Source organism: Thalassophryne amazonica, chromosome 13 (genome assembly GCF_902500255.1).
Source record: "Thalassophryne amazonica chromosome 13, fThaAma1.1, whole genome shotgun sequence".
In the NCBI taxonomy this organism is placed as follows: Eukaryota; Metazoa; Chordata; class Actinopteri; order Batrachoidiformes; family Batrachoididae; genus Thalassophryne; species Thalassophryne amazonica.
The window spans coordinates 77,798,812-77,825,346 of NC_047115.1; the positions used below are offsets into that span (position 1 = coordinate 77,798,812).

The following is a 26,535-nucleotide window of genomic DNA, read 5'->3' on the forward strand; positions in this document are numbered from 1 at the left end:
ATAAGAGGTCCTGTGATAGACTTGCAGCCTGTCCAGGGTGTACTCTATCTCTACTCAGTGGGTGCTGGGATAGGCTCCAACAAACCTGAAACTGGAATAAGTAGGTACAGAATATGAATGAATATTAAATTCATTTTAAGTATTTAATCCCGTTAAGAGTGACTTTGAAAAGGACCAAAATGCGATGGCTAGACAAGTGGACCAGAGCACCTCTAAAACTACAGCTCTTTTGGGATGTTCCCAATCTATAGTGCTCAGTACCTACCAAAAGTAATGCAAGGAAGGGAAAACAGGTGAATCTGTGACAGGGTGTGGGTTGTACTGCCCAAACAAGCTTACAGTGCATCCAGACTCATAAGGCCGGAATTCTACTCACAATGCCCCATAACGACAAAATGAAAAATGTTTTTTGAAATAATTGCAAATTTATTTAAAATAGAAAATGAAGAAATCACATGTATATGTACATAAGTATTCACACCCTTTGCTCAAAACTTTGTTGATACACCTTTGGCAGCAATTGCAGCCTCAAGTCTTCTTGAATATGATGCCACTAGCTTGGTGCACCTATTTTTGGGCACTTTTGTCCATTCCTCTTTGTAGCACCTCTCAAGCTACATCAGGTTGGATGGGGAACGTTAGTGCACAGCCATTTTCAGACCTCTACAGAGATGCTCAATCAGAATCATGTCTAGGTTCTGGCTGGGCCATTCAAGGACATTCACACTGTTGTCCTGAAGCCACTCCTTCCTTGGATATCTTGGCTGTGTGCTTAGGGTTAGGGCTGTGTGCTTAGGGCTGACTAGTCTCCCATCTCATCCCACTAAAAACATCCCCACAGCATTATGCTGCCACCACCATGCTTCAGTGTAGGGATGGTGCCTGGTTTCCTCCAAGCTCCAGGCAGACTGCCATGTGCCTTTTACTAAGGACTGGCTTCTGTCTGACCACTCTACCATACAGGTCTAATTGGTGATGGTGCCTGGTTTCCTCCGAACATAACGCCTGGCATTCACACCAAGTACTTCAGTCTTTGTCTCATCAGACCAGACGATTTTGTTTCTTATGGTCTGAAAGCCCTTCAAGAGTCCTCTTGTTGGATTGCTGCAGAGGTGGTTGTCCCTCTGGAAGGTTCTCCTCTCTCCTCAGAAGAATACTGGAGCTCTGATAGAGTGACCATCGGGTTATTGGCCACCTCCCTGACTAAGGCCCTTCTCCCCTGGTGGCTCAGTTTAGATGGTGGCCAGCTCTAGGAAGAGTCCCAGTGGATGTGAACTTCTTCCATTTATGAATGATGAAAACCACTGTTCAAAGCAGCAGAAATGTTTCTGTACCCTTCCCCAGATTTGTGCCTCCAGACAATCCTGTCTCTGAGGTCTACAAACAATTCCTTTGAATTCATGCTTTGTTTGTGCTCTGACATGGACTGTCAACTGTGTTGCCTTATATGTGGACAGGTGTGTGTCTTTCCAAATCATGTGCAATCAACTGAATTTACTCCAGGTGGACCCCGATTAAGCTGTACAAACATCTCAAGGATCTTAGCTCAATTTTGAGGCTGTGAATCCTTATGTACATGAGATTTCTTTGTATTTTTTTTTTATTATTTTTAGTAAATTTGTAAAAATCTAAAACAAAAGAAAAAAACAACTTTTTTTGCATTGTCATTATGGGATATTGTGTGTACAATTTTGAGGAAAAAAAATGAATTTCATCCATTCTGGAATGAGGCTATACCATAACAAAATGTGGGAACCAAGAAGTGCTGTGAATACTTTCTGGATGCACCCTATCCATGGAGGTCATCACCTTGCAACTGACAGAATTTAAATGATCTACTGTTAAAGACTTAAGAATGGAATAACAACTGTAAAAATACCAATTTAAATCCTGGAAGAATTTTTAACTTTATTGATTGATCTTAAAGCAGATAACCCGCAAGTTGGAGAGGAAATGTCGTCTCACTAACTTAGAAGATCTTCACTTAGCCTGGAAAAAGAGTTTGTTGCTCTATAAAAAAGCCCTCCGTAAAGCTAGGACATCTTTCTACTCATCACTAATTGAAGAAAATAAGAATAACCTCAGGTTTCTTTTCAGCACTGTAGCTAGGCTGACAAAGAGTCAGAGCTCTATTGAGCTGAGTATTCCATTAACTTTAACTAGTAATGACTTCATGACTTTCTTTGCTAACAAAATTTTGACTATTAGAGAAAAAATTACTCATAACCATCCCAAAGATGTATCGTTATCTTTGGCTGCTTTCAGTGATGCCGGTATTTGGTTAGACTCTTTCTCTCCGGTTGTTCTGTCTGAGTTATTTTCATTGGTTGCTTCGTCCAAACCATCGGCATGTTTATTGGACCCCATTCCTGCCAGGCTGCTCAAGGAAGTCCTACCATTATTTAATGCTTCAATCTTAAATATGATCAATCTATCTTTGTTAGTTGGTTATGTACCACAGGCCTTTAAGGTGGCAGTAATTAAACCATTACTTAAACAGCCATCACTTGACCCAGCTATCTTAGCTAATTATAGGCCAATTTCCAACCTTCCTTTTCTCTCAAAGATTCTTGAGAGGGTAGTTGTAAAACAGCTAACTGATCATCTGCAGAGGAATGGTCTATTTGAAGAGTTTCAGTCAGGTTTTAGAATTCATCATAGTACAGAAACAGCATTAGTGAAGGTTACAAATGATCTTCTTATGGCTTCGGACAGTGGACTTATCTCTGTGCTTGTTCTGTTGGACCTCAGTGCTGCTTTTGATACTGTTGACCATAAAATTTTATTACAGAGATTAGAGCTTGTCATAGGTATTAAAGGCACTGCGCTGCGGTGGTTTGAATCATATTTGTCTAATAGATTACAGTTTGTTCATGTAAATGGGGAATCTTCTTCACAGACTAAAGTTAATTATGGAGTTCCACAAGGTTCTGTGCTAGGACCAATTTTATTCACTTTATACATGCTTCCCTTAGGCAGTATTATTAGACGGTATTGCTTAAATTTTCATTGTTACGCAGATGATACCCAGCTTTATCTATCCATGAAGCCAGAGGATACACACCAATTAGCTAAACTGCAGGATTGTCTTACAGACATAAAGACATGGATGACCTCTAATTTCCTGCTTTTAAACTCAGATAAAACTGAAGTTATTGTACTTGGCCCCACAAATCTTAGAAGCATGGTGTCTAACCAGATCGTTACTCTGGATGGCATTTCCCTGATCTCTAGTAATACTGTGAGAAATCTTGGAGTCATTTTTGATCAGGGTATGTCATTCAAAGCGCATATTAAACAAATATGTAGGACTGCCTTTTTGCATTTACGCAATATCTCTAAAATCAGAAAGGTCTTGTCTCAGAGTGATGCTGAAAAACTAATTCATGCATTTATTTCCTCTAGGCTGGACTATTGTAATTCATTATTATCAGGTTGTCCTAAAAGTTCCCTAAAAAGCCTTCAGTTGGTTCAGAATGCTGCAGCTAGAGTACTGACGGGGACTAGCAGGAGAGAGCATATCTCACCCGTGTTGGCCTCTCTTCATTGGCTTCCTGTTAATTCTAGAATAGAATTTAAAATTCTTCTTCTTACTTATAAGGTTTTGAATAATCAGGTCCCATCTTATCTTAGGGACCTCGTAGTACCATATTACCCCATTAGAGCGCTTCGCTCTCAGACTGCGGGCTTACTTGTAGTTCCTAGGGTTTGTAAGAGTAGAATGGGAGGCAGAGCCTTCAGCTTTCAGGCTCCTCTCCTGTGGAACCAGCTCCCAATTCAGATCAGGGAGACAGATACCCTCTCTACTTTTAAGATTAGGCTTAAAACTTTCCTTTTCGCTAAGGCTTATGGTTAGGGCTGGATCGGGTGACCCTGGACCATCCCTTGGTTATGCTGCTTTAGACGTAGATTGTGGGGGGGTTCCCATGATGCACTGTTTCTTTCTCTTTTTGCTCCGTATGCATCACTCTGCATTTAATCATTAGTGATCGATCTCTGCCCCCCTTCACGGCATGTCTTTTTCCTGGTTTTTTCCCTCAGCCCCAACCAGTCTCAGCAGAAGACTGCCCCTCCCTGAGCCTGGTTCTGCTGGAGGTTTCTTCCTGTTAAAAGGGAGTTTTTCCTTCCCACTGTTGCCAGGTGCTTGCTCATAGGGGGTCGTTTTGACCGTTGGGGTTTTTCATAATTATTGTATGGCCTTGCCTTACAATATGGAGCGCCTTGGGGCAACTGTTTGTTGTGATTTGGCGCTATATAAGAAAAAAGTTGATTGATTGAGTTGATTGATTGTTTTACATTATTACAATAATCATCTATTTTTCAGATAATTTTAAATTTCATTACAAAACTGAATACTTTTTTTCATGTACTTTCAAGGCCCACCAGAGGGCCACTGACCACATGTTGGACTCACTGGGAAGGGGTTGTAAAGATTCATTTCTTTAAAGCAGAAGTTTGTCATCACTCCCAGGAGGACTGAGCAGGTAGAGTGAGTTGGACTGACAGGGTCAGTTCAAGGACGGTTCAAACATCAGGCGCAACTCATGACAGCACTGTGCCGCTGCTTCCACCATCATTACTGTTCTCTGTTTCTCTTCAGGACCATTTGGTTTTTATGGGTGAAGTTTTAACCACTTTCAAACACCTGTGTTGGATACAACAGTTTTATAGCGTTGATCTTTTTATCTGCTTTATGAATTTGCAAGATGAACTTATTCATCACTTATATATTCTGTAACACAAGACATGAGCAACATATTTTGCTTCTCCTGTGAGATGTTCCCATTCCTTGTGCTGTTGTTTAGGTCGCTTAGCATCTTGCTGCATGATTTTATGCATCATGCGTCAGTTAAAATATGACCAGCAAATGAGCTGTGGTCTGCTGAGAGCAGCAGCCAGTTCAATTAAACCGGGACAACGTTGCTGCAGAAAACAAAACAAAAAAACAAAAAACAATTGAATCTGGAGAAAACGCCACCTTGTTGTTTTTACAATGGCCATAAAATTAGTATTAATTCTAGGTTCAACAACAAAGTCATTATTTCCTCTAATGGAAATAAGAATTCAAGCAGCAGTTTTCAAATGAGCAGCAATTTCAGTGCTATTTCTTAATTGCTGATGGAGCAGAAAACACACGGACATGTGTTTTGCAGAATAACCACTTTCTTTTGTGTCTTCTAGGAGATTCTTCAATGTGGTCGTTCGTCTGAAGTTGAGAAACTGCTCTCTGATGAACACTATCAAACGCTGAAGGTCAGTGGATGAAAAACGTCTCCAGCAGGTCCACTGTTGTGACCTCGCTTTGCCCTCTTCATTTTAATGTGCTTTGAAGTCATCACTGTGGAAAGTTGCATTTCATCGACACACACCTCTTACAGCCTCTGAACGCTAACTGCTCGTCAGAGGAGCCGTCGTTTCGTGCCACATCTTCTTGATTATGTTCTTACCTCGTTTCCTGCCAGCTGTTTACAAGTGTGTTTGGGGTTGGACCCAAGACGGCTGACAAGTGGTACCGCAGAGGGCTACGCTCATTCAGCGGCGTGCTGGGGGAGCCGAGCATTCATCTAAGCCGGATGCAGCAAAGCGGTACGAGCACGCCATAAACACCTGAGCGCCTCCACTTGCACGCCATAAATTACAGACTTGAGATCCCTCCTCCTCCAATAAAAGGAAAAAGTTAAATGTGTTGGAGAGGGGGCTATCATTAGGGGCTTTTTTGTGTTTCTTTATCGCCACACCAGATTCCTGATACTAGGCTGTATCTGTAATACATTTTCAGTGTGGTGTCATGAAATATGACCAACAGTGGAAATGGCTCCAGGGATATTTGAATAAAAGTCAATGAATTGTTTATTCATGAGCATTTGAGAATTGATGTACCTTTGTTGTGTAGATCAGCCATTCCCAGAATGACTAAATCTAGTGCTCAGTTTGAAATCTGGAAATTGCTTTGGCCCTACCGAAACCTGTAATCATAGTTTGATTGACACATGAGAGTAAGATGAAGTAATTGCTCTGTACACCATCACCACTGTGGAGTTGAAATGGCACAATCAAGTTACATTTGAAGTGCAGACTACCAGCTGTAATTAAAGTTTTTTTTATACATCACATTGGCAACCATGACACACTGTGCACACCTCCCCCATCAGATCTCCGAGGTTAAGCAGAATAGGTCCTGATTAGTAGATGGCTGGGAGACCACTTCGGAACACCAGGAGCTGAACAAGTTTGTTTATGTACAACTTGAGTTATGTCAGGAAGGGCATCTGGCATAAAACCTATGCCACACAACTCGGCAAAGTAAAAAAAAAAAAGTTGAAAAGACTAACCATTTAGGAATTATGGTGCATTCTACGTAAGTAACATTAGGTACATTATCTGTAATGCAACCACCACATTAGCAAGCACAAGCTAATGGGTCAATTAATGTTATTATCTTAGTGACAAAGAACTCAACAGTAAACGGCTTTAGGTCACCACTTAACTTTTTGAAATAACAGTACATTTTAAAAACAAGCTTACCTTAGCCTAGCTGTCCTCAAGTGAGAGCAGTATGAAGGGTGTAGGAGACCATAGTCTTGTTTGAACCCTCCGTGATATCATGGGATTTGACCACTTACAAGGGACCTCCATTTAATATAGCATATTTAATATACAGCATAACTTCACACGGATAAATGGTGTACGGTTTTGTTTTCAGCTGCAATCACCACCAGTATTTTTTTTTTGGTTCCCGGTGGAGAAGAAAAGGCTAGGAGGTGGGAGACGTCGTGTCGCTGTTAGCCTACACAGCTAACCAGAGTAGCTCCGTTCTCTCTCCTGCAAAACTGCCTCAACAAGTTTGTGCTTCAGATCATAAACAAACCACAACACATGTCCACTTTCCCACTGCATTGTCACTTTTTCTTTGCATTTTCACTTTGTTTGTGTGTAATTTGCCCAAAACCCCATTGAAAATGCCATGATTTGTACCCCGGAAGTAGAGAAATTACATCATATACATCATATTTTACCTCTTTAGCACCCGCCCCCAAACGGGACTGCACTGCCCTATTCTCTCTGTTTAATTAAGAATGTGGTCTTTCAGCTTGAGAGCATGATTCATTAGTTTCACTTTACTTCTCTGAGATGTAGCACATTTTCCTCATTCAGAATCAGAATCAAATTTAATCCCAAGTAAGTTTTCTCATACAAGGAATCTGATCTGGTGTCACTGGCGCATAACCAACAATAAACAAAAATAGTTCTGTAAGAAGTAATAGATGCATAAACAACAATAGGAGAGGTGATGGTCTAGTGGTTAAGCATTGGGCTTGAGACCAGAGGATCCTCGGTTCAAATCCCAGCCTGACTGGAAAATCACAAAGGGCCTTGGGCAAGGTCCTTAATCCCCTAGTTGCTCTCGGTGTGTAGTGAGTACCTTGTAAGGCAGCACCCTCACATCGAGGTGAATGAAAGAAGAAAAGGAAAAAAAAATACTTCTGTAAGAAGTAAAGGAGACAAATAGACAAATGGACAAATGGGCAAAGCTAAGTTTACTGTCAAATAGATATAGTGGAATGGGGCTGTGCAGGCATGCAGATGAACAGTACAGGGATGATCAGTCTGTACTTTGTGGGAGTGGGGGAGGCAGGGTTAATGAGGGTCTCTAGCTGCGGACAGAAAAAAGCTGTATTTGTGTCTTGAGGTTTAAGTCCTCATGGACCTCAACTGTCTGCTAGAGAGGAGGGTAACAAAATGTTTGTGAACTGGGTGAGAGAGATAGGCCACAATCTTCCTTGCTCACCTCAGGCCCCTGGAGGTGTACAGGTCCTGAAAGGATGGCAGACTGCAATCAATAACCTTCTCTGCTGTGTGGATGATGCGCTGCAGTCTGCTCCTGTCCTTAGCAGTGGCAGCAGCATACCAGAAGGTGATGAAGGAGGAGATGATGGACTCAATGATGGCAGTATAGAAGTTCACCATCATTGTTTTTGGCAGGTTGAACTTCTTTAGCTGCCGCAGAAAGTACATCCTCTCTTGTGCTCTCTTGGTGAGAGAGCTGATATTCAGCTCCCACTTGAGGTCCTGGGTGATGGTGATCCCCAGGTAGCAGAAGGACTCTACACTGACAACTGGGGAGTCACACAGGGTGATGGGGTTGGACGGGACTGGGTTTTTCCTGAAGTCAACAGCCATCTCCACTGTCTTGATAGCACTGAGCTCCAGCTTGTTCTTTTTGCACAGAGCACCAGGTGAATGATCTCCCATCTGTAGACAGACTCGTCCCCATCAGAGATGAGTCAGATGGGGGTGTATCATCCGTGAGCTTCAGGAGATTTACAGACTGGTGCTAGAGGTGCAGCTGTTGGCGTACTGGGACAAGAAGGGAAAGAACGCAGCCTTGGGGGGTTCCGGGGCTGATGGAGTGTGTGTTGGAGACATGCTCCCCCCAGCTTCACATGCTGCCTTCTGTTGGAAGTCAGTGATCCACCTGCAGGTGGAGTCAGGCATGCTAAGCTGAGAGAGCTTGTCCTGCATCAGGGCCGGGATAATCGTACTAAAAGTAAAGCTGAAGTCTGCAAACAGAATCCTGCCATAGGTTTCTGGAGAGTCCAGATGCTGGAGGATGAGGTGGAGGGCCGTGTTGACTGGGTCATCTACCAACCTGTTGGCTCTGTAGGCAAACTACAGGGGATGCAGTTGGGGTCAGAGATGGCCTTGAGGTGTGTGAGGACAAGGCGCTTGATGGTTTTCATCACCACAGAGGTCAGGGCAATGGGTCTGTAGATATTAAGTAATGAAATTCTTTGTTTTTTGTGGATGGGAATGATGGTGGAGGCTTTGAAGCATGCTGGCACCTGACATATCTCCAGGGAGATGTTGAAGATGTCTGTGAACTCTGGGGGCAGTTAGTCACAGTTCTTCAACATGGATGGGGAGACAAGTGAGGTCCGGCTGCTTTGTGTGGGTTTTGCTTTCTGAAGAACTTCAGATCTTCTTCTTGCTTTATGGTGGTTTGCATCCTGCTTAGTGGTGCATTATTGCCACCTTCTGTTCTTTGTCAATGCATATAGATGGTGCTATGTTGTGGCTACAGATGATAATGAAGTAATTTTTTATACTTATTTCATTTATTTACACTCAACCCAAAAATATAAACGCAACACTTTTGGTTTTGCTCCCATTTTGTATGAGATGAACTTAAAGATCTAAAACTTTTTCCACATACCAATACCACCATTTCCCTCAAATATTGTTCACAAACCAGTCTAAATCTGTGATACTGAGCACTTCTCCTTTGCTGAGATAATCCATCCCACCTCACAGGTGTGCCATATCAAGATGCTGATTAGACACCATGATTAGTGCACAGGTGTGCCTTACACTGCCCACAATAAAAGGCCACTCTGAAAGGTGCAGTTTTGTTTTACTGGGGGGGGATACCAGTCAGTATCTGGTGTGACACCATTTGCCTCATGCAGCGCAACACATCTCGCGTCCATCGCGTCGTGCTGTGTGGCTTGGCGCCAAAACGCCTCCTTCCATAGGGATTACATGGCAACCTGTCACTGCTGTCGCTCGTGTCATGCCCAGTGTGAACGCGGCATTAGTCTCCTCTAGTACCCTGGCATATACTTTCCCAGGTAGGCTGAGAAGTGTGGTTCCTCTATAACTGGAACACACCCTCCAGTCACCTTCTTTAAAGATGTGGACCACCACCCCAGTTTGCCAATCCACAGGCACTGTCACCAACTACCATGCAACATTGTCTAAGCATGTCAGCCATAGTAGAGAAGCTTGAATCCTCGACTGGACTGGGTTGCTTGACGCGAGGACGTTTCGCTTCAAATCGCAGAAGCTTCCTCAGCTAAAATTCTTGCTCTGGAAGTCTGACTTCTGTCTGACTCTCCAGTCGAAGATTCAAGCTTCTCTACTATGGAAACCACCTGGACAACTGAGAGCCTACACAGAAACATGTCAGCCATGACAACCCAACGACATCCAGAGAATTATGCATCTCAAGGTCAATCATGTCCACCCCGGCGATTTGCCACCAAGGAGCGTTTTGACTACCTCAGTTACGTCTATGACAGTAATGACACCAGATCCACCTGAGTCTTCCATCCTTGCCTCCTCAACAGAGAGCATATTAACCTTCTGGGGCTGACGCCGTTGTAAACGACGGCTAAGACCAAGCTTTACTACATTAGAAATAATTTTTTAATGATATGAGATAGAAACTTACTCTTATCGGCCATCTTTGTACTCTAGAAGCTGTGTGATGACGTGTGCAATGTGAGTGTCCAATTGGAATTGGTTCACCGTCACATGGTTTTCCAAAATCCAATCGTAGGGCAGATTTACCTCACATGAAAAGCCAAAGTTGTTTTCAGGAGTGATATGTTACTAGTTGGCCCATTTGAATAGCCCCCTGGGTGCTCCAATGAGTACATCCAATGTGCCCTGCACCATTACACACAGCGATCAGTGAAAGCAGATGCAGCAGACGGAGAGCCTCTGATGACATCTCACATGCTCAAACAAAGAGTGTGTAACTATCAGGATTGCTCCACTAGTTTGCATGTGAATGTTACTGGATAACTCTGTTGCTTTCTCTGTGTAAAGCACTGTTTACCATATCAGTGGACAACAAAACACATAGACCATTTTGTATATATTGTTCAAAATGTGCATTTGTGTTTATTGTTTGAACCTTTTTGTTGTACAGTCTTCACAGAAGCCTCAAATTATTTTTATAAAGTGTCAAAACAATTGTTTATTATAGTTTGCTGTATGTTTTGAATAAATGTGTGTGGAAAATAATTTCAGCTTTAATTTTTTCTTCTTATTTTTAATTGTAACCCTTTAATGCACTTATAAAACACAACAAAAGCATATATATTCTGAAAGCACAGGTTGTCCTGAAAAAAAGAGACATAAAACTTGATTGTGGGATGCAGGGAGAGCTGTTAACAGCAATAATAAAACATTTATGCAAGGTGAGTGAACTGTTCAAAAAATGCCCTCGAGAGGGTTAAGTAGCATTGAGGAGATACTCAAAGTGTTCCTTCCACCCTCCACCACCTGACAGTATTCTAGTCCAGTTTAGCAGCTCTTACCTGTGCTGAACATAGCCTGGGCAAAGAAGTGCCTCCCTTTCCTGAGTCGCCTGATAGTTTACCACAACTGCTGTAACTAGGTTAAGGATATGATTCCTTCTTTATGTTCTCTAATGCCATATACCAACACAGTGCAGAGTAGCTACCTAAACTCTGTAAGGGTGATAGAGTATCTCATCAATAGTTTTACATCCTCATTGAAGACAACTTTGGATGCTGTAGCTCCTCTGAAAAAGAGAGCTTTAAATCAGAAGTGTCTGACTCCGTGGTATAACTCACAAACTCGTAGCTTAAAGCAGATAACCCGTAAGTTGGAGAGGAAATGGCGTCTCACTAATTTAGAAGATCTTCACTTAGCCTGGAAAAAGAGTCTGTTGCTCTATAAAAAGCCCTCCGTAAAGCTAGGACATCTTTCTACTCATCACTAATTGAAGAAAATAAGAACAACCCCAGGTTTCTTTTCAGCACTGTAGCCAGGCTGACAAAGAGTCAGAGCTCTATTGAGCTGAGTATTCCATTAACTTTAACTAGTAATGACTTCATGACTTTCTTTGCTAACAAAATTTTAACTATTAGAGAAAAAAATTACTCATAACCATCCCAAAGACGTATCGTTATCTTTGGCTGCTTTCAGTGATGCCGGTATTTGGTTAGACTCTTTCTCTCCGATTGTTCTGTCTGAGTTATTTCATTAGTTACTTCATCCAAACCATCAACATGTTATTAGACCCCATTCCTACCAGGCTGCTCAAGGAAGCCCTACCATTATTTAATGCTTCGATCTTAAATATGATCAATCTATCTTTGTTAGTTGGCTATGTACCACAGGCTTTTAAGGTGGCAGTAATTAAACCATTACTTAAAAAGCCATCACTTGACCCAGCTATCTTAGCTAATTATAGGCCAATCTCCAACCTTCCTTTTCTCTCAAAAATTCTTGAAAGGGTAGTTGTAAACAGCTAACTGATCATCTGCAGAGGAATGGTCTATTTGAAGAGTTTCAGTCAGGTTTTAGAATTCATCATAGTACAGAAACGCATTAGTGAAGGTTACAAATGATCTTCTTATGGCCTCGGACAGTGGACTCATCTCTGTGCTTGTTCTGTTAGACCTCAGTGCTGCTTTGATACTGTTGACCATAAATTTTATTACAGAGATTAGAGCATGCCATAGGTATTAAAGGCACTGCGCTGCGGTGGTTTGAATCATATTTGTCTAATAGATTACAATTTGTTCATGTAAATGGGGAATCTTCTTCACAGACTAAAGTTAATTATGGAGTTCCACAAGGTTCTGTGCTAGGACCAATTTTATTCACTTTATACATGCTTCCCTTAGGCAGTATTATTAGACGGTATTGCTTAAATTTTCATTATTACGCAGATGATACCCAGCTTTATCTATCCATGAAGCCAGAGGACACACACCAATTAGCTAAACTGCAGGATTGTCTTACAGACATAAAGACATGGATGACCTCTAATTTCCTGCTTTTAAACTCAGATAAAACTGAAGTTATTGTACTTGGCCCCACAAATCTTAGAACATGGTGTCTAACCAGATCCTTACTCTGGATGGCATTACCCTGACCTCTAGTAATACTGTGAGAATCTTGGAGTCATTTTTGATCAGGATATGTCATTCAAAGCACATATAAACAAATATGTAGGACTGCTTTTTTTTGCATTTACGCAATATCTCTAAAATCAGAAAGGTCTTGTCTCAGAGTGATGCTGAAAATAATTCATGCATTTATTTCCTCTAGGCTGGACTATTGCTAATTCATATTATCAGGTTGTCCTAAAAGTTCCCTAAAAGCCTTCAGTTAATTCAAAATGCTGCAGCTAGAGTACTGACGGGGACTAGAAGGAGAGAGCATATCTCAACCATATGGCCTCTCTTCATGGCTTCTGTAATTCTAGAATAGAATTTACAATTCTTCTTCTTACTATAAGGTTTTGAATTCATCAGGTCCCATCTTATCTTAGGGACCTCGTAGTACCATATCACCCCAATAGAGCGCTTCGCTCTCAGACTGCAGGCTTACTTGTAGTTCCTAGGGTTTGTAAGAGTAGAATGGGAGGCAGAGCCTTCAGCTTTCAGGCTCCTCTCCTGTGGAACCAGCTCCCAATTCAGATCAGGGAGACAGACACCCTCTCTACTTTTTAAGATTAGGCTTAAAACTTTCCTTTTTGCTAAAGCTTATAGTTAGGGCTGGATCAGGTGACCCTGAACCATCCCTTAGTTATGCTGCTATAGACGTAGACTGCTGGGGGGTTCCATGATGCACTGTTTCTTTCTCTTTTTGCTCTGTATGCACCACTCTGCATTTAATCATTAGTGATCGATCTCTGCTCCCCTCCACAGCATGTCTTTTTCCTGGTTCTCTCCCTCAGCCCCAACCAGTCCCAGCAGAAGACTGCCCCTCCCTGAGCCTGGTTCTGCTGGAGGTTTCTTCCTGTTAAAAGGGAGTTTTTCCTTCCCACTGTAGCCAAGTGCTTGCTCACAGGGGGTCGTTTTGACCGTTGGGGTTTTACATAATTATTGTATGGCCTTGCCTTACAATATAAAGCGCCTTGGGGCAACTGTTTGTTGTGATTTGGCGCTATATAAAAAAAATTGATTGATTGATTGATTGCTGTGAAGCTGACCACAAGTCATTCTGCCTGACCTCTCAAAAACTCCTCCACTCACAGGTTATTGCCTCAGGCCCCACTGAGGCTGCAGTCCTTCTAGCCTGCTGGTACCTGTCTACTGTTTCTGGAGACCTCTTTGTCAATTAGACATGAAAGACCTCCTTCTTCAGCCTGATAGCTTTGCGCAGGTGTTCACCAGCAGGTTCTTAGGTTTCTAACACGACAAGTACTGTCACCATCTGATCACAGCTCAAAGCAGCTGACTCAACAAAGGCTGCCTTGGACATGGACCACTCCACTTCCATGTCCCCAGCCTTTCTCAGGATTTGAGAGATGTTTCTTCTGAGGTGTGAGCTGCAGTGCCATCTGTGCAGACTCTTCCACAAACATTCCCAGAAAACCTTCACCACATGTTAGCATCTGACCCTACTCATCACCGCGTGGTGATCAGTTGACAGCTCTGCCCCTCTCTTCACCTGAGTGTCCAAGACACATAGTTGGAGGTATGATCAAACAAATCCAAGACCAATGACCTTTGATCTAGGGTACTTGGTACCATGTGTACTTATGAACACCCTTGTTCTCAAACAAAATGTTTGTTATGACAATCCATGAGCAGCACAGAAATCCAATAACAAAGCACCACTCAGATTCAGATGAGGTGGACTGTTTCTCCCAGTCACTCCCCTCCATGTTTCTCCATCATTGGCCACATGGGCATTGAACCCAACTAAGTCCCCAACAAGAACCTTTTCCAGGATCCCACTAAGAGCTCTCCAAAGGGATGGGTGCCAAGAAATGCTGTTTGGTGCACAAACAACAGTCAGAGTCTGCTCTGTGACACAACGTCACCCAGAGGCAGCCCTCTCATTCCAAAGTAACGGCACTCAGTGAGAAACTTGTGCGTATCCCCACACCCACCCCAGCACCTCTCACCCTAGACAACTTCACAGAAAGACAGAGCCCAGCCCCTCTCAAGGAGTTTGTTCCAGAGCCTGTGGTGTGTGCGGAGATGAGCTTAACTACTTCTAGTTCATATCGCTCAACCTCTCGCACAAGCTCAAGCTCTTTCCCCACCAGAGAGGTGATGATCCATGTTTCAAGAGTAGGGGACCATTAATGAAGTGTCTGTCTTTGTGGGCATTTGCACCTGTCCACGGCCCAAAAAATGGTGCACCAGACCCGTTATACTCTTCTTGCATGTGGTGAGCCAACGTGGTGGTGGCACTGTATTGCTTCTTTGAACATGCACCTTCCAAAAGCTTTGATTGCAGTTAGAAAGTTACCAAGTGAGCTACATCACTGTCCTGTAAAAGGTGCTGAACACTGCCTCATATCAGGAAGCAGATGGACGTATAAAAAATAAAAATAAAAACGACGCACCATATAAAATATTGCATTGTATTAAATCCCTCTCATCAAATGGGTGCGCGTGTCCTGCCGGCTCCGCGCACGTCTTGCCGACATGTATGTCTGTGGATGGTGTGCCGCAGGACACCACAGATCGCCTGCTGCGTGTTATGATCAGACGGTCTGTTTCAACCTGGGGGCAGCCTGCCCATGTGTGCACCGTGCGCGCACTCACTTGCTGCAGCCGGTTGCCACAGTGATACGTTTTATTTATGTCCACTTGATAACAGCAAACAGACACACACATCACAGTGTTCAGTTGTTAGTCCATGTCCATCAAACAAAGTACTGTCCAGCTGGGATGTCCAGAATGTCAGATTGCCACAGCCACTTCTGTCATAGCCACACCTCCTGGCAGTTGAGCACACACACCAAAGCCACACTCATGGGTCACTTACACAAATTTCACTGTAAGTATGACAGTGATTGTCTGCAGTCTGTTGTCATGCCAAGAATCCGAATGGCCACACATTTTCAAAGTGTCATGTGAGTGGTGTTAGATGTTCGTGTGTGTCAGCTGGAATTTGGCCGACACCTGCAGTGAGAGGGTTCGATGGGCTTGCACAGCGCAAACTCTGTCTTTCAGCTACTGATGTGTGCAAATAGTTGTAACAACAAGTGTACGAGGCGTTAGAGGCAGCTACGAAATTACACAATTTGCATTCGACCAAATTTGCACTATATGTGTAGGGGCCCTGTGCTTCAGACGAGCTGATTATCCTAGGTTGTGGAGTCTCTTAATGTTCTTTAACCTTTACTGCCATTTTTGAGAAAATGAAATTACAAGCAGAGATATGAAATGTTTGCTTTTTTTTCCATTCATTTGCTCTTTTTAATTTTTTTATTATCATTTCAGATTAATTGCCTATTGTGCCTGCTCATGTAAAATGTATCTGAATACTGCAGAAAAATGATTAGAAACAAACCAAAAAAACAAAAACAAACAAACAAAAAAAACAAATTTTTTGTTGGTGGTGCAATTAGCTTTTGCAAAATGGACTGCATTTATATTGCACTTTCATGGTCAAAGTGATTTACAGTAATGCGTCATATTCACGCACGCACGCACGCACGCACGCACACACACACACACACACACACACACACTTATGTCAGGGTACAGTCATGCAAGCACTCAACTGCACACGGTGAGCAATTAGGGGACTAAGAACCTTGACCAAACACCTTTAGTGATTTTCCAGTCTGACTGGAATTTGGACCGAGAATCCTTTGGCCACAATTTCACTGCTTTAATTATTTGACCACCTCATCACAGCTCCTGATAGCAATGTACCAGCGCTGTGGCAAACACCATCTTTTTTTGAGGGCAGCATATCCATGAGCAGTGAGTGTAAGGACATGGCACAAGGTGGGTTCTTGGAAGGAAAACAAATAGTGGATCGGTAGAAACTAGCAATGACAATTGCACTGTGTGCTACTTTGTGCCTGGTGAAGGATAGAGCCATATTTTTTATTTTTTGGAAACTAGGCCATGTTCTGAAGGATGCTGTAGATGTGCACACAGAAGTATGCGTGTGCTTATTATCCAAACATGTTGTCTAAGTAAGTTTTATTTAGGCCCTGGTGTATCTCCAGGTTATGTACCATCAAGGACATGAAAGCTCACGACTCCCCCTGGATGGGAAGCCAGTCTGACGTTACTTCCGCAGCTAAGGCCTTGGAGTGAGGCGATGCAGATTAAGTGGTTTGTCTAAGGGGCCGGTCACACGGCACACAACGATAGTGATAGCGGATATCGTCAATGTTCGTGCAAGACGTTGGACTTAGGAGGTTGGAGGAAGTTGGATGACAGTTTCACAGAACACTGACGTTACGGAAACTACGCCAAATGATAAGGAACCATCAAGACAGAAAGCAAAATGAGATACGGACGAATTGACATTGAAATTCACATTTTTTAACAGTTTGAAAATTCTGACGGCCTTAAGGACACAGACAGGTAGCATGAGCAGATTTGAACCCAGGTATACAGGCCAGTTCTTTATCCAAAGAAAAGGTCTATCCAGGAAAATTTTCAGTTCATGTTTTCAGAATGAATCCTACTGATTACTGTGTTATAAGTATTTTGGTGAGACAGAGAGCCTCCACCTGCACTTTTACTCAGTACGGATGGTTAAACAGTTTTCAGTGCCCTCTGGTTCTTACCATCGATCCACACATTTGTATACACCCATATAAGGGTACATGGATTCTGTCTTCCGCACAGGGAAAAATGGTGCACAGCACTACACAACCAAAGTGGTACACACCACTACACAACCATTAATGCCAGCTTCCTTGGTAGATTAAATAAAAATCAAGTTGCATGACATCAATAATGCTGTGAACAGCCATCAATCCATCCTTGGCTCTGTGAGGCTGTAGTGTGTGTAGACCTGTAGATCACATCACATTTCACCTGACTTTTGATCCACCATTACTGTCCATGTCCGGTGAGCACATGGCTGCAACTGATGGCTGACTCTCCCACTAATAACCACGTGCTGGTTTCCCTGCAGGTTTTCTGCATTATGGAGACATCTCCAGGGCTGTCAGTAAAGAAGAGGCCCGAGCCCTGGAGACCATTATTGATGAAGCTGTCCGCGTGATCCCAACGAATGCCGTACTGGCCCTGACAGGCGGCTTTCGCAGGTACAAGACTTGTCTCCTCTCCTCAGTGTTGATGTGGTTATTGAAACAGAACATTTCTTCACATTGACTCAAGCTTTTCATTTAAATAGCAAAACTCATATTGTTAATGCATAGAAGTATTGAAATATATTAGAAATGTCTGAATGTCTTTTCGGAGATCCCTACGGCCATTCCTAATCATTCGCTCCTGACATAACACAAAGTTGTATTGCATATGTGTGTGTGTGTTTGTGTGTGTGAGAGAGAGAGAGAGAGAGAGAGAGAGAGAGAAAATAAAGAATGTAAATTGGAGAATACAGTGGAAAAGGAAACAGTTATTCATCCTTTGACACTTTTTGACATTTTCATCACAGCTCAATATTATCTAATGCTTCCTTGAACAAATGAACAGAATGCATTAAATATACTAGGGGGTGAAGAGTAGTTACCGAGTTGTAAGCCTTTTTGTTAATTAATAAATAAATAATATATAAATAATAAAAATAATAAATAAAGGTTTTCCAAGGCAAAAGTTTTGTAGAATTGGAAACTAGTGTTGGCGGTGCTCTAGTTGAAGCGGTTATGCCACTGTTATGATCATGGCATCATCACCAAAAGCCTGCTGAAACTTGTGCATCCACTTGGGTATCACCAAGCTTTTGGAAAAATTTGATGCAATACCTTAGCTCAAGTCATTTCGTCATGTTGTAGCAAATGAGGCTGACCAGTGCTCGATATGTCTTCACTCTAAGGCTGACTGCTAGTGACTGTTGTGTTTCACGAGGGAAAAAAGAAATCATGCACAAGCAAGAATTTTCCCTACACTTCTCCGTCAAACAGCTTGCACGCCTGTATACAGTGGTCCCTCGCTATAACGCGGTTCACCTTTCGTGGCCTTGCAGTTTTGCAGATTTTTTTTAGTGCAATTTTGAATGCTTCTTCTTTTTTCTTTTTAACAGCGCATGTGTTCTGCATCCTTATCAGGTGGGCTGGTCGTGGCACCGGTCGGCATCACCATGATTGCTTTCACTGCCTCCAATGGGCTTACTGAGTCTGCGGGCTCGGTAAGTGCCGCAGCGGGCCACTCACACTGCCCCCTGTCTGCTGTGTTGAGCTGCGGACAACTCTGGCAACAGGTCCAGAGACTACACTCGCTGTTTTGATACAGAGCGCTCCAGTAGCCCGCAAGGATAGACTTCTTGCGGAAAAATCCGTAGCGCCCGCTGCATGGTCTCGGTAACCGCAGCCGCAGAGCTCCATGGCCATGACTTGGATTCTTTGCAGGTCCTGCAAATAACGCTATCTACTTCACGGATTTCGCCTATTGCGGGTTATTTTAGAACGTAACTCCCGCGATAAATGAGGGACCACTGTATATTCTATTATACCCGCATTAATGTGCAATAAAGTCAAGATGTGCACATTTACCATGTACAAGTAAATTTTTCTCCATGCTACCAGACTCTTCCAATGACATGTTTGTTTGTTCAGTGGTGCCAACATTTGGTTTACTCTGATGGCCTGATGTATTAAGATCCCAGATAACGAGTGCTAAATTTCATGGGTAATGCAAACCTTTGCACATTGGGATAGAGACAGTTTTCTGGATGACTTATTAAGACTAATCTGGCATTTGATGGCGGATGGTTAAGTTGGGAGTAAGGGCCCTTTCACACTTAACACAAACGACTCAAGTACCGGAAGAAAATCTTAAACCAAAAACGAAATGGGGAACCACAAAACATTCCACCTGTTGTTGGGAGGGACACACGGTTGGACAGGCATGCACGATACTGCGGCGGCGGTTGAATGCATGCTCATGTTCACGCGGCGAACACGTGGAAAGTTATGCACCGAGCAGCGGAGCAAAGAATTAATAAAACACCACAATTTATAATACTTAATTCCTCTTATAAAGAGTGGAGTTAGCCTCCACCTAGACGTACACCAGGAAGTAATGAAATGACGTGGATTACTGTTTTACATGAATTACCTGATGCGCCCCTCTCATGAAGACATCAGCCGGGCTTTCATCTGTGCAATGTGTAACCACATCACGCAGCGTCTGGGGAAAAGCTGCTGTGTTTCTGTGTGCATGGAACCATTGCAGCATGTATTTTTTTTAAGTTGTATTTATTTTTTCTTCACTGTGTTCCCATGTGCATGAACTGTTGCAGCAGCATCGTGCACGCCTGCCTGTCGGCACGATGTTTCGTTGTGCATGCATACCAGCTGCTCTGATGGGAGTTGCCCTGGAGTTGTATATTTGCACTATGTGTGAAGGGGCCTTAAATTTTGTTTTGACTTTGATGAATTATGTTGCGTTTTCAAACCTCGCCTATTTGCATGTTTCATCTCACAGTTGCGCATACTGTGGGTGGACAAACTCCAAATAACATAATCATGAAGCCAAATGACAACACATGCTTTTTTCTACATTCAAAAGCAATCCTCAGTGCACATTGTTCATAAATAAGTTTGCACAGAGTTTTTAGTAGGGAGGGGTGTTATTTCAAAAATTTGGAAATCTATAAATGTTTGCATGGAGTATGGAAATATACACAGAATAAACCATAGCAGGATAAATTTTGGTTCCAAAAAGCCATATGGACGGAGCCAGTGAAGATATTGGGTTCAAAAATCACCAAAAATATCGACGAAAATGTCATATCTTGAGATCCGCTGCACCTGGAGACTTGAAATTTGGCTCCAAATGTTGCTTGACCCCAAGTTATATTCAACTTCTATAGTAGCAATAAGCCTATCTGGTGTTTTTTAAGAGTAATTGACAAAAAAAACTAATTTCAGTATATATGTTATGATCAATTGTAACAAACAAAATCTATGTAGTTTTTATTTCAGGAACATCAGTTGAGTAGAATCATCACATGTAAAGAATGACATGGCCGCAATGAACTAATTATAAGCAACAGAGTGGTTTTCTACGTCAACAGCACATATACAACACAGCATTACTTGAAATTTTCAAACGCTCCGTCCATATGGGTTTTGGAACTCAAATGACCCAAAATTTATCCTGCTATGGTTTATTCCATGTATATTTCCATATTCCATGCAGACATTTATAGATTTCCAAATTTTTTGAAATAACACCATAGCCATAGGTAGGTAGTAAAGGCACTCTGCGCTGCGGTGGTTTGAATCATATTTATCTAATAGACATTTGTTCATGTAAATGGGGAATCTTCTTCACAGACTAAGGTTAATTATGGAGTTCCACAAGGTTCTGTGCTAGGACCAATTTTATTCACTTTATACATGCTTCCCTTAGGCAGTATTATTAGATGGCATTGCTTAAATTTTCATTGTTACGCAGATGATACCCAGCTTTATCTATCCATGAAGCCGGAGGACACACACCAATTAGCTAAACTGCAGGATTGTCTTACAGACATAATTTCCTGCTTTTAAATTCAGATAAAACTGAAGTTATTGTACTTGGCCCCACAAATCTTAGAAACATGGTGTCTAACCAGATCCTTAGTCTGGTTGGCATTACCCTGATGTCTAGTAATACTGTGAGAAATCTTGGAGTCATTTTTGATCAGGATATGTCATTCAATGCACATATTAAACAAATATGTAGGATTGCTTTTTTGCATTTACGCAATATCTCTAAAATTAGAAAGGTCTTGTCTCAGAGTGATGCTGAAAAACTAATTCATGCATTTATTTCCTCTAGGCTGGACTATTTTCATTATTATCAGGTTGTCCTAAAAGTTCCCTAAAAAGCCTTCAGTTAATTCAAAATGCTGCAACTAGAGTACTGACAGGGACTAGAAGGAGAGAGCATATCTCACCCATATTGGCCTCTCTCATTGGCTTCCTGTTAATTCTAGAATAGAATTTAAAATTCTTCTTACTTATAAGGTTTTGAATAATCAGGTCCCATCTTATCTTAGGGACCTCATAGTACCATATCACCCCAATAGAGTGCGTCGCTCTCAGACTGCAGGCTTACTTGTAGTTCCTAGGGTTTGTAAGAGTAGAATGGGAGGCAGAGCCTTCAGCTTTCAGGCTCCTCTCCTGTGGAACCAGCTCCCAATTCAGATCAGGGAGACAGACACCCTCTACTTTTAAGATTAGGCTTAAAACTTTCCTTTTTGCTAAAGCTTATAGTTAGGGTTGGATCAGGTGACCCTGAACCATCCTTAGTTATGCTGCTATAGACTTAGACTGCTGGGAGGTTCCCATGATGCACTGAGTGTTTCTTTCTCTTTTGCTCTGTATGCACCACTCTGCATTTAATCATTATTGATTGATCTCTGCTCCCCTCCACAGCATGTCTTTATCCTGGTTCTCCCTCAGCCCAACCAGTCCCAGCAGAAGACTGCCCCTCCCTGAGCCTGGTTCTGCTGGAGGTTTCTTCCTGTTAAAAGGGAGTTTTCCTTCCCACTGTCGCCAAGTGCTTGCTCACAGGGGGTCGTTTTGACCGTTGGGGTTTTATTATGTTATGGCCTTACCTTACAATTAAGCGCCTTGGGGCAACTTGTTGTGATTTGGCGCTATATAAAAAATTGATTTGATTTGATTTGATTTGACGTCACAGTTGACCTAAATGGGCCTTCTGGAGGTGACAGTAAAACCTGAAGTCACACTTTTGAAAAGGCACCAGGATTGTTTTGGAGTAGTTGAGCACACAGAGAAAAAGGACATAATGCCAACTTTACCTTGTGTTTAAAATAAGTTGGCAGTCATCCTCCGTAGCTGCGCTTTGGGTACAAATCAGAGCAGGTTGTCAAACAAAGTGTGGAGATGTGTTTGTTTGGGATGAATGCACAGTCCCTGCTGAACAAAGCGAGCTCTGCAGCCCACCTCTTTGACACATGGAACCAAAGGCACACACCAAAGGTCTCAAAGCAGCTCTCACAATCCGTCACATTTGTCAGCACTCAGGCAGATCCATTAAGCAGTAATATAAATTAGGATGCTTGACAAGGACCTTTTACTTCTGTTTTTACAGGATTCTGACATAAATCTACAGTGTCTGTTTTTTTTTTCCCTCACTAGGCTGTCCCTTTGAGCAGATCAGGGCTCAAAACAAGAAAAAGACATGACACAAAAAACAAAGCGAAACCAAACAGAGTAAAAACAAAATGCTCGACAAGCCTGTGCACATCAGAGTGTCACTCAGTCAGCAGCTGCTGAACCGCCTGCTGCTGACTAAACATCTGAAGTGAGGAGGAAAGAGAAAAAAACACTGACATGAGAGAACACGAGCGCTGAAGCAGATGCATGAGGAGTCACAGGGTGTTTGTGTGCATGTGCACAAGTGTGCAATATCCATGTGTTTGAGGTTGGCCTTTGCTTGAGGGCTGAAAAGCAGAAGTGGACGGGTGGACGCATCGCTGAGCAGTGAAGGCTCACACGGCACTCTGCTCACAGCGTGTGTGTCAGGTTCACTGGCTCTGTGATACCTCCTGTCTCCATGCACTGCACATGTTTGTGTGTTGTCCACACGTGTCCTTACACTGAAATACTGAAGTAAAATGGAACATGAAAGGGATATTAATGACTTTCAGCAGCCTGTTTTATAGTCTTAGACTTTGGAAAAGGCAAGACATGGTCCCTGTAAAATTCAGTGAGTGAACTGAAGACAGGTGAATACGTTCTTCCCTTTCAGTTTGATAAGCCCTTGTCACACCATATGTTTATGTTAGTTTTTGCCCTACAAACATCCTTTTCCCATCAATAAAATAAGTTCCTTGTCAGCCGATGCCCACTGAATCCATCAAAAGGTTTTGTGCATGCTCAAAGGTTTGCACTGACATCAAATCGAGAGCTTTAACCTGTATCTAGCAGATTCTTTTGGCGAGAAGGCGGCACAGTGTTTGATGTCTGCACCATTGCAGCCGCACTGACTGGCTGCACACTTAGAAGACATTGTCTGCACATAAACATAGTGAGAAAATATGATGCCATGATCCCCAAGCGAGCTGGATTCTATCAACATCTGGCTTCCCTCAGTGTACATATATTCATTCATTTTCAGCTGCTTATCTGGGTAGAGGTCATGGTGGCAGCAGTGCAAGCAGCTCATCTCACACTTCTGTATCCTAGACCAAGTCTGTGTAACTCTTCCCGGGGGATCCCAAGGCGTTTCCAAAGCAGCTGGGCAATACAATCTCTCCAGCATGTCCTGGGTCTTCCCTGGGGCCTCCTCCTGGTTGGATGTGCCTGGAAGACCTCCTTCGTGAGACGACCAGGAGGCATCTTCACAAGATGCTCGACCCACTTCAACTGGCTTCTTTTGATGCGAAGAAGTAGCGGCTCTACTCGGAGTCCCTTCTGGATAGTCGAGCTTTTCACACTGTCCAGGAGTGTAAGCCCAGATACCCCACAGAGGAATCTCATTTCTGCCATTTGTATCCATGATCTCATTCTTTCAGTCATTGCCCACAGCTCATGACCATAGGTGAGGATAGGATTGAAAACTGACTGGCAATTTGAGAGCCCCGCCTCTCGGCTCACCTACTTCTTACCACAATGGTTTGGTACAACATCTGTAAAATTTCAGACGTCGCCCCAATCCATTTATCAATTTCACTCTCCAATTTACTCCCACCCGTGAACAAGCCTTCAAGATACTTAAACTGCTCCACCTGGGGCAGTAACTCTCCCCTGACCCAGAGGCCACAGTCCACCATTTTCAAACAGAGGACCATGGTCTCAGATTTGGAAGTGCTGATTCTCATCCCAGTCACTTCATTCTGAGCCTCAAACCTGCTCAGTATACATCAGAGGTTACTGCCTGACGAAGACAACAGAACCACATCATCTGCAAAACCAGAGATACAACTCTGATGTCACCAAAGTGGACATGATCCAGTCCCTGATTGCACCTTGACATCTAGTCCATGAACATCACAAACAGGATTGGTGACAAGGGCCAGACCTAGTGGAGTCCAACCCACCTGAAATAGGTTTGATGTAATGCTGAGAATGCAGACACGGCTCCTACTTTGGTGATATACAGTGAGGCAAATAAGTATTTGATCCACTGTCAATTTTGCAAGTTTTCCTACCTACAAAGAATGGAGAGGTCTGTAATTTTTATGGTAGGTACACTTCAACTGTGAGACAGAATCTAAAAAAAAAAATCACAAATTCATTGTATGATTTTTAAATAATTTGCATTTTTATTGTATGAAATAAGTATTTGATACAATAGAAAAACAGGCCTTAATATTTAGTACAGAAGCCTTTGTTTGCAATTACAGAGGTCAGATGTTTCCTGTAGTTCTTGACCAAGTTTGCACACTGCAGCAGGTATTGTGGTCCACTGCTCCATACAGATGTTCTCCAGATCTTTCAGGTTTCGAGTTTCAGCTCCCTCCAAAGATTTTCTGTTGAGTTCAGGTCTGGAGACTGGCTCGGCCACTCCAGGACCTTGAAATGCTTCTTAATTTTCATGTTTTGTCATGCTGGAAGACCCAGCCACCACCCATCTTCAATGCTCTTACTGAGGAAAGGAGGTTGTTTGCCAAAATCTCACGATACATGACCCCATCCATCCTTCCTTCAATATGGTGCAGTTGTCCTGTCCCCTTTGCAGAAACACACCCCCAAAAATAATGTTTCCACCCCATGCTTCATGGTTGATTTTGTTTTTGCATTTTACCGTCACCAGTTATACAGCTTCATATATACGAGGTCTATTAGAAACGTATTGGACCTTTTTATTTTTTTTTCAAAAACCTGATGGATTTGAATCACGTGTGCTTGCATGAGCAAACCTTGAACCTTCGTGCGCATGCGTGAACTTTTTCATGCCTGTCGATTGCATCATTTCTGGTAAGCAGCCTTTGTGTGAGGTGTGTGTCGTGTGCTCGGTGTTTTTCATTCCAAGGAAAAAGACGGAACGACTGGAGCAGCGCGGCATCAGATTTAGCCAGAAACTGGGCGACAGCCAGGTGGAAACCATTCAGAAGATTCAGACGGCTTTCGGTGATGATCCTATGGGCATCACCACAGATTAAGGAGGCGGTACAACCGGTTTTAAAGACGTCCGCACAATGGTGGAGAGCGAGCCACGCTCCGGGCGGCCAGCAACATGCTGAAATGACCAGATCATTTCCAAAGTGAACGCTGTGGTGATGCGGGACCGTCGTGTGACTATCTGAAAAATTGCAGAAGAGGTGGACATCAGCACTTTTTCAGCACATTCCACTGTGACAGAAGATTTGGCCATGAAAAGAGTGGCGGTGAAAATCATACCGATGGCTTTGGCACGAAGCTGCCGACGGTGGAGCAAAAGCGCCTTTGGTGTTGAAGCGCCTCAGTGCTGCTTTTGATACTGTTGACCATAAAATTTTATTACAGAGATTAGAGCATGCCATAGGTATTAAAGGCACTGCGCTGCGGTGGTTTGAATCATATTTGTCTATAGATTACAATTTGTTCATGTAAATGGGGAATCTTCTTCACAGACTAAAGTTAATTATGGAGTTCCACAAGGTTCTGTGCTAGGACCAATTTTATTCACTTTATACATGCTTCCCTTAGGCAGTACTATTAGACGGTATTGCTTAAATTTCATTATTACGCAGATGATACCCAGCTTTATCTATCCATGAAGCCAGAGGACACACACCAATTAGCTAAACTGCAGGATTGTCTTACAGACATAAAGACATGGATGACCTCTAATTTCCTGCTTTTAAACTCAGATAAAACTGAAGTTATTGTACTTGGCCCCACAAATCTTAGAAACATGGTGTCTAACCAGATCC

The 26,535-nt window shown here is 42.7% G+C and overlaps 1 protein-coding gene across 1 annotated transcript in view; it reads left to right on the plus strand.

The window, feature by feature from the left end:
* Positions 1 to 26,535, plus strand: part of dntt (deoxynucleotidyltransferase, terminal) — a 471,498-nt gene that overhangs the window by 184,249 nt on the left and 260,714 nt on the right. Inside the window, exons 5-7 of the mRNA XM_034184986.1 lie at positions 5,182 to 5,253; positions 5,463 to 5,586; positions 17,671 to 17,803. Coding sequence (XP_034040877.1) covers positions 5,182 to 5,253; positions 5,463 to 5,586; positions 17,671 to 17,803 — 329 coding nt within the window. The remainder of the gene's footprint in view (positions 1 to 5,181; positions 5,254 to 5,462; positions 5,587 to 17,670; positions 17,804 to 26,535) is intronic.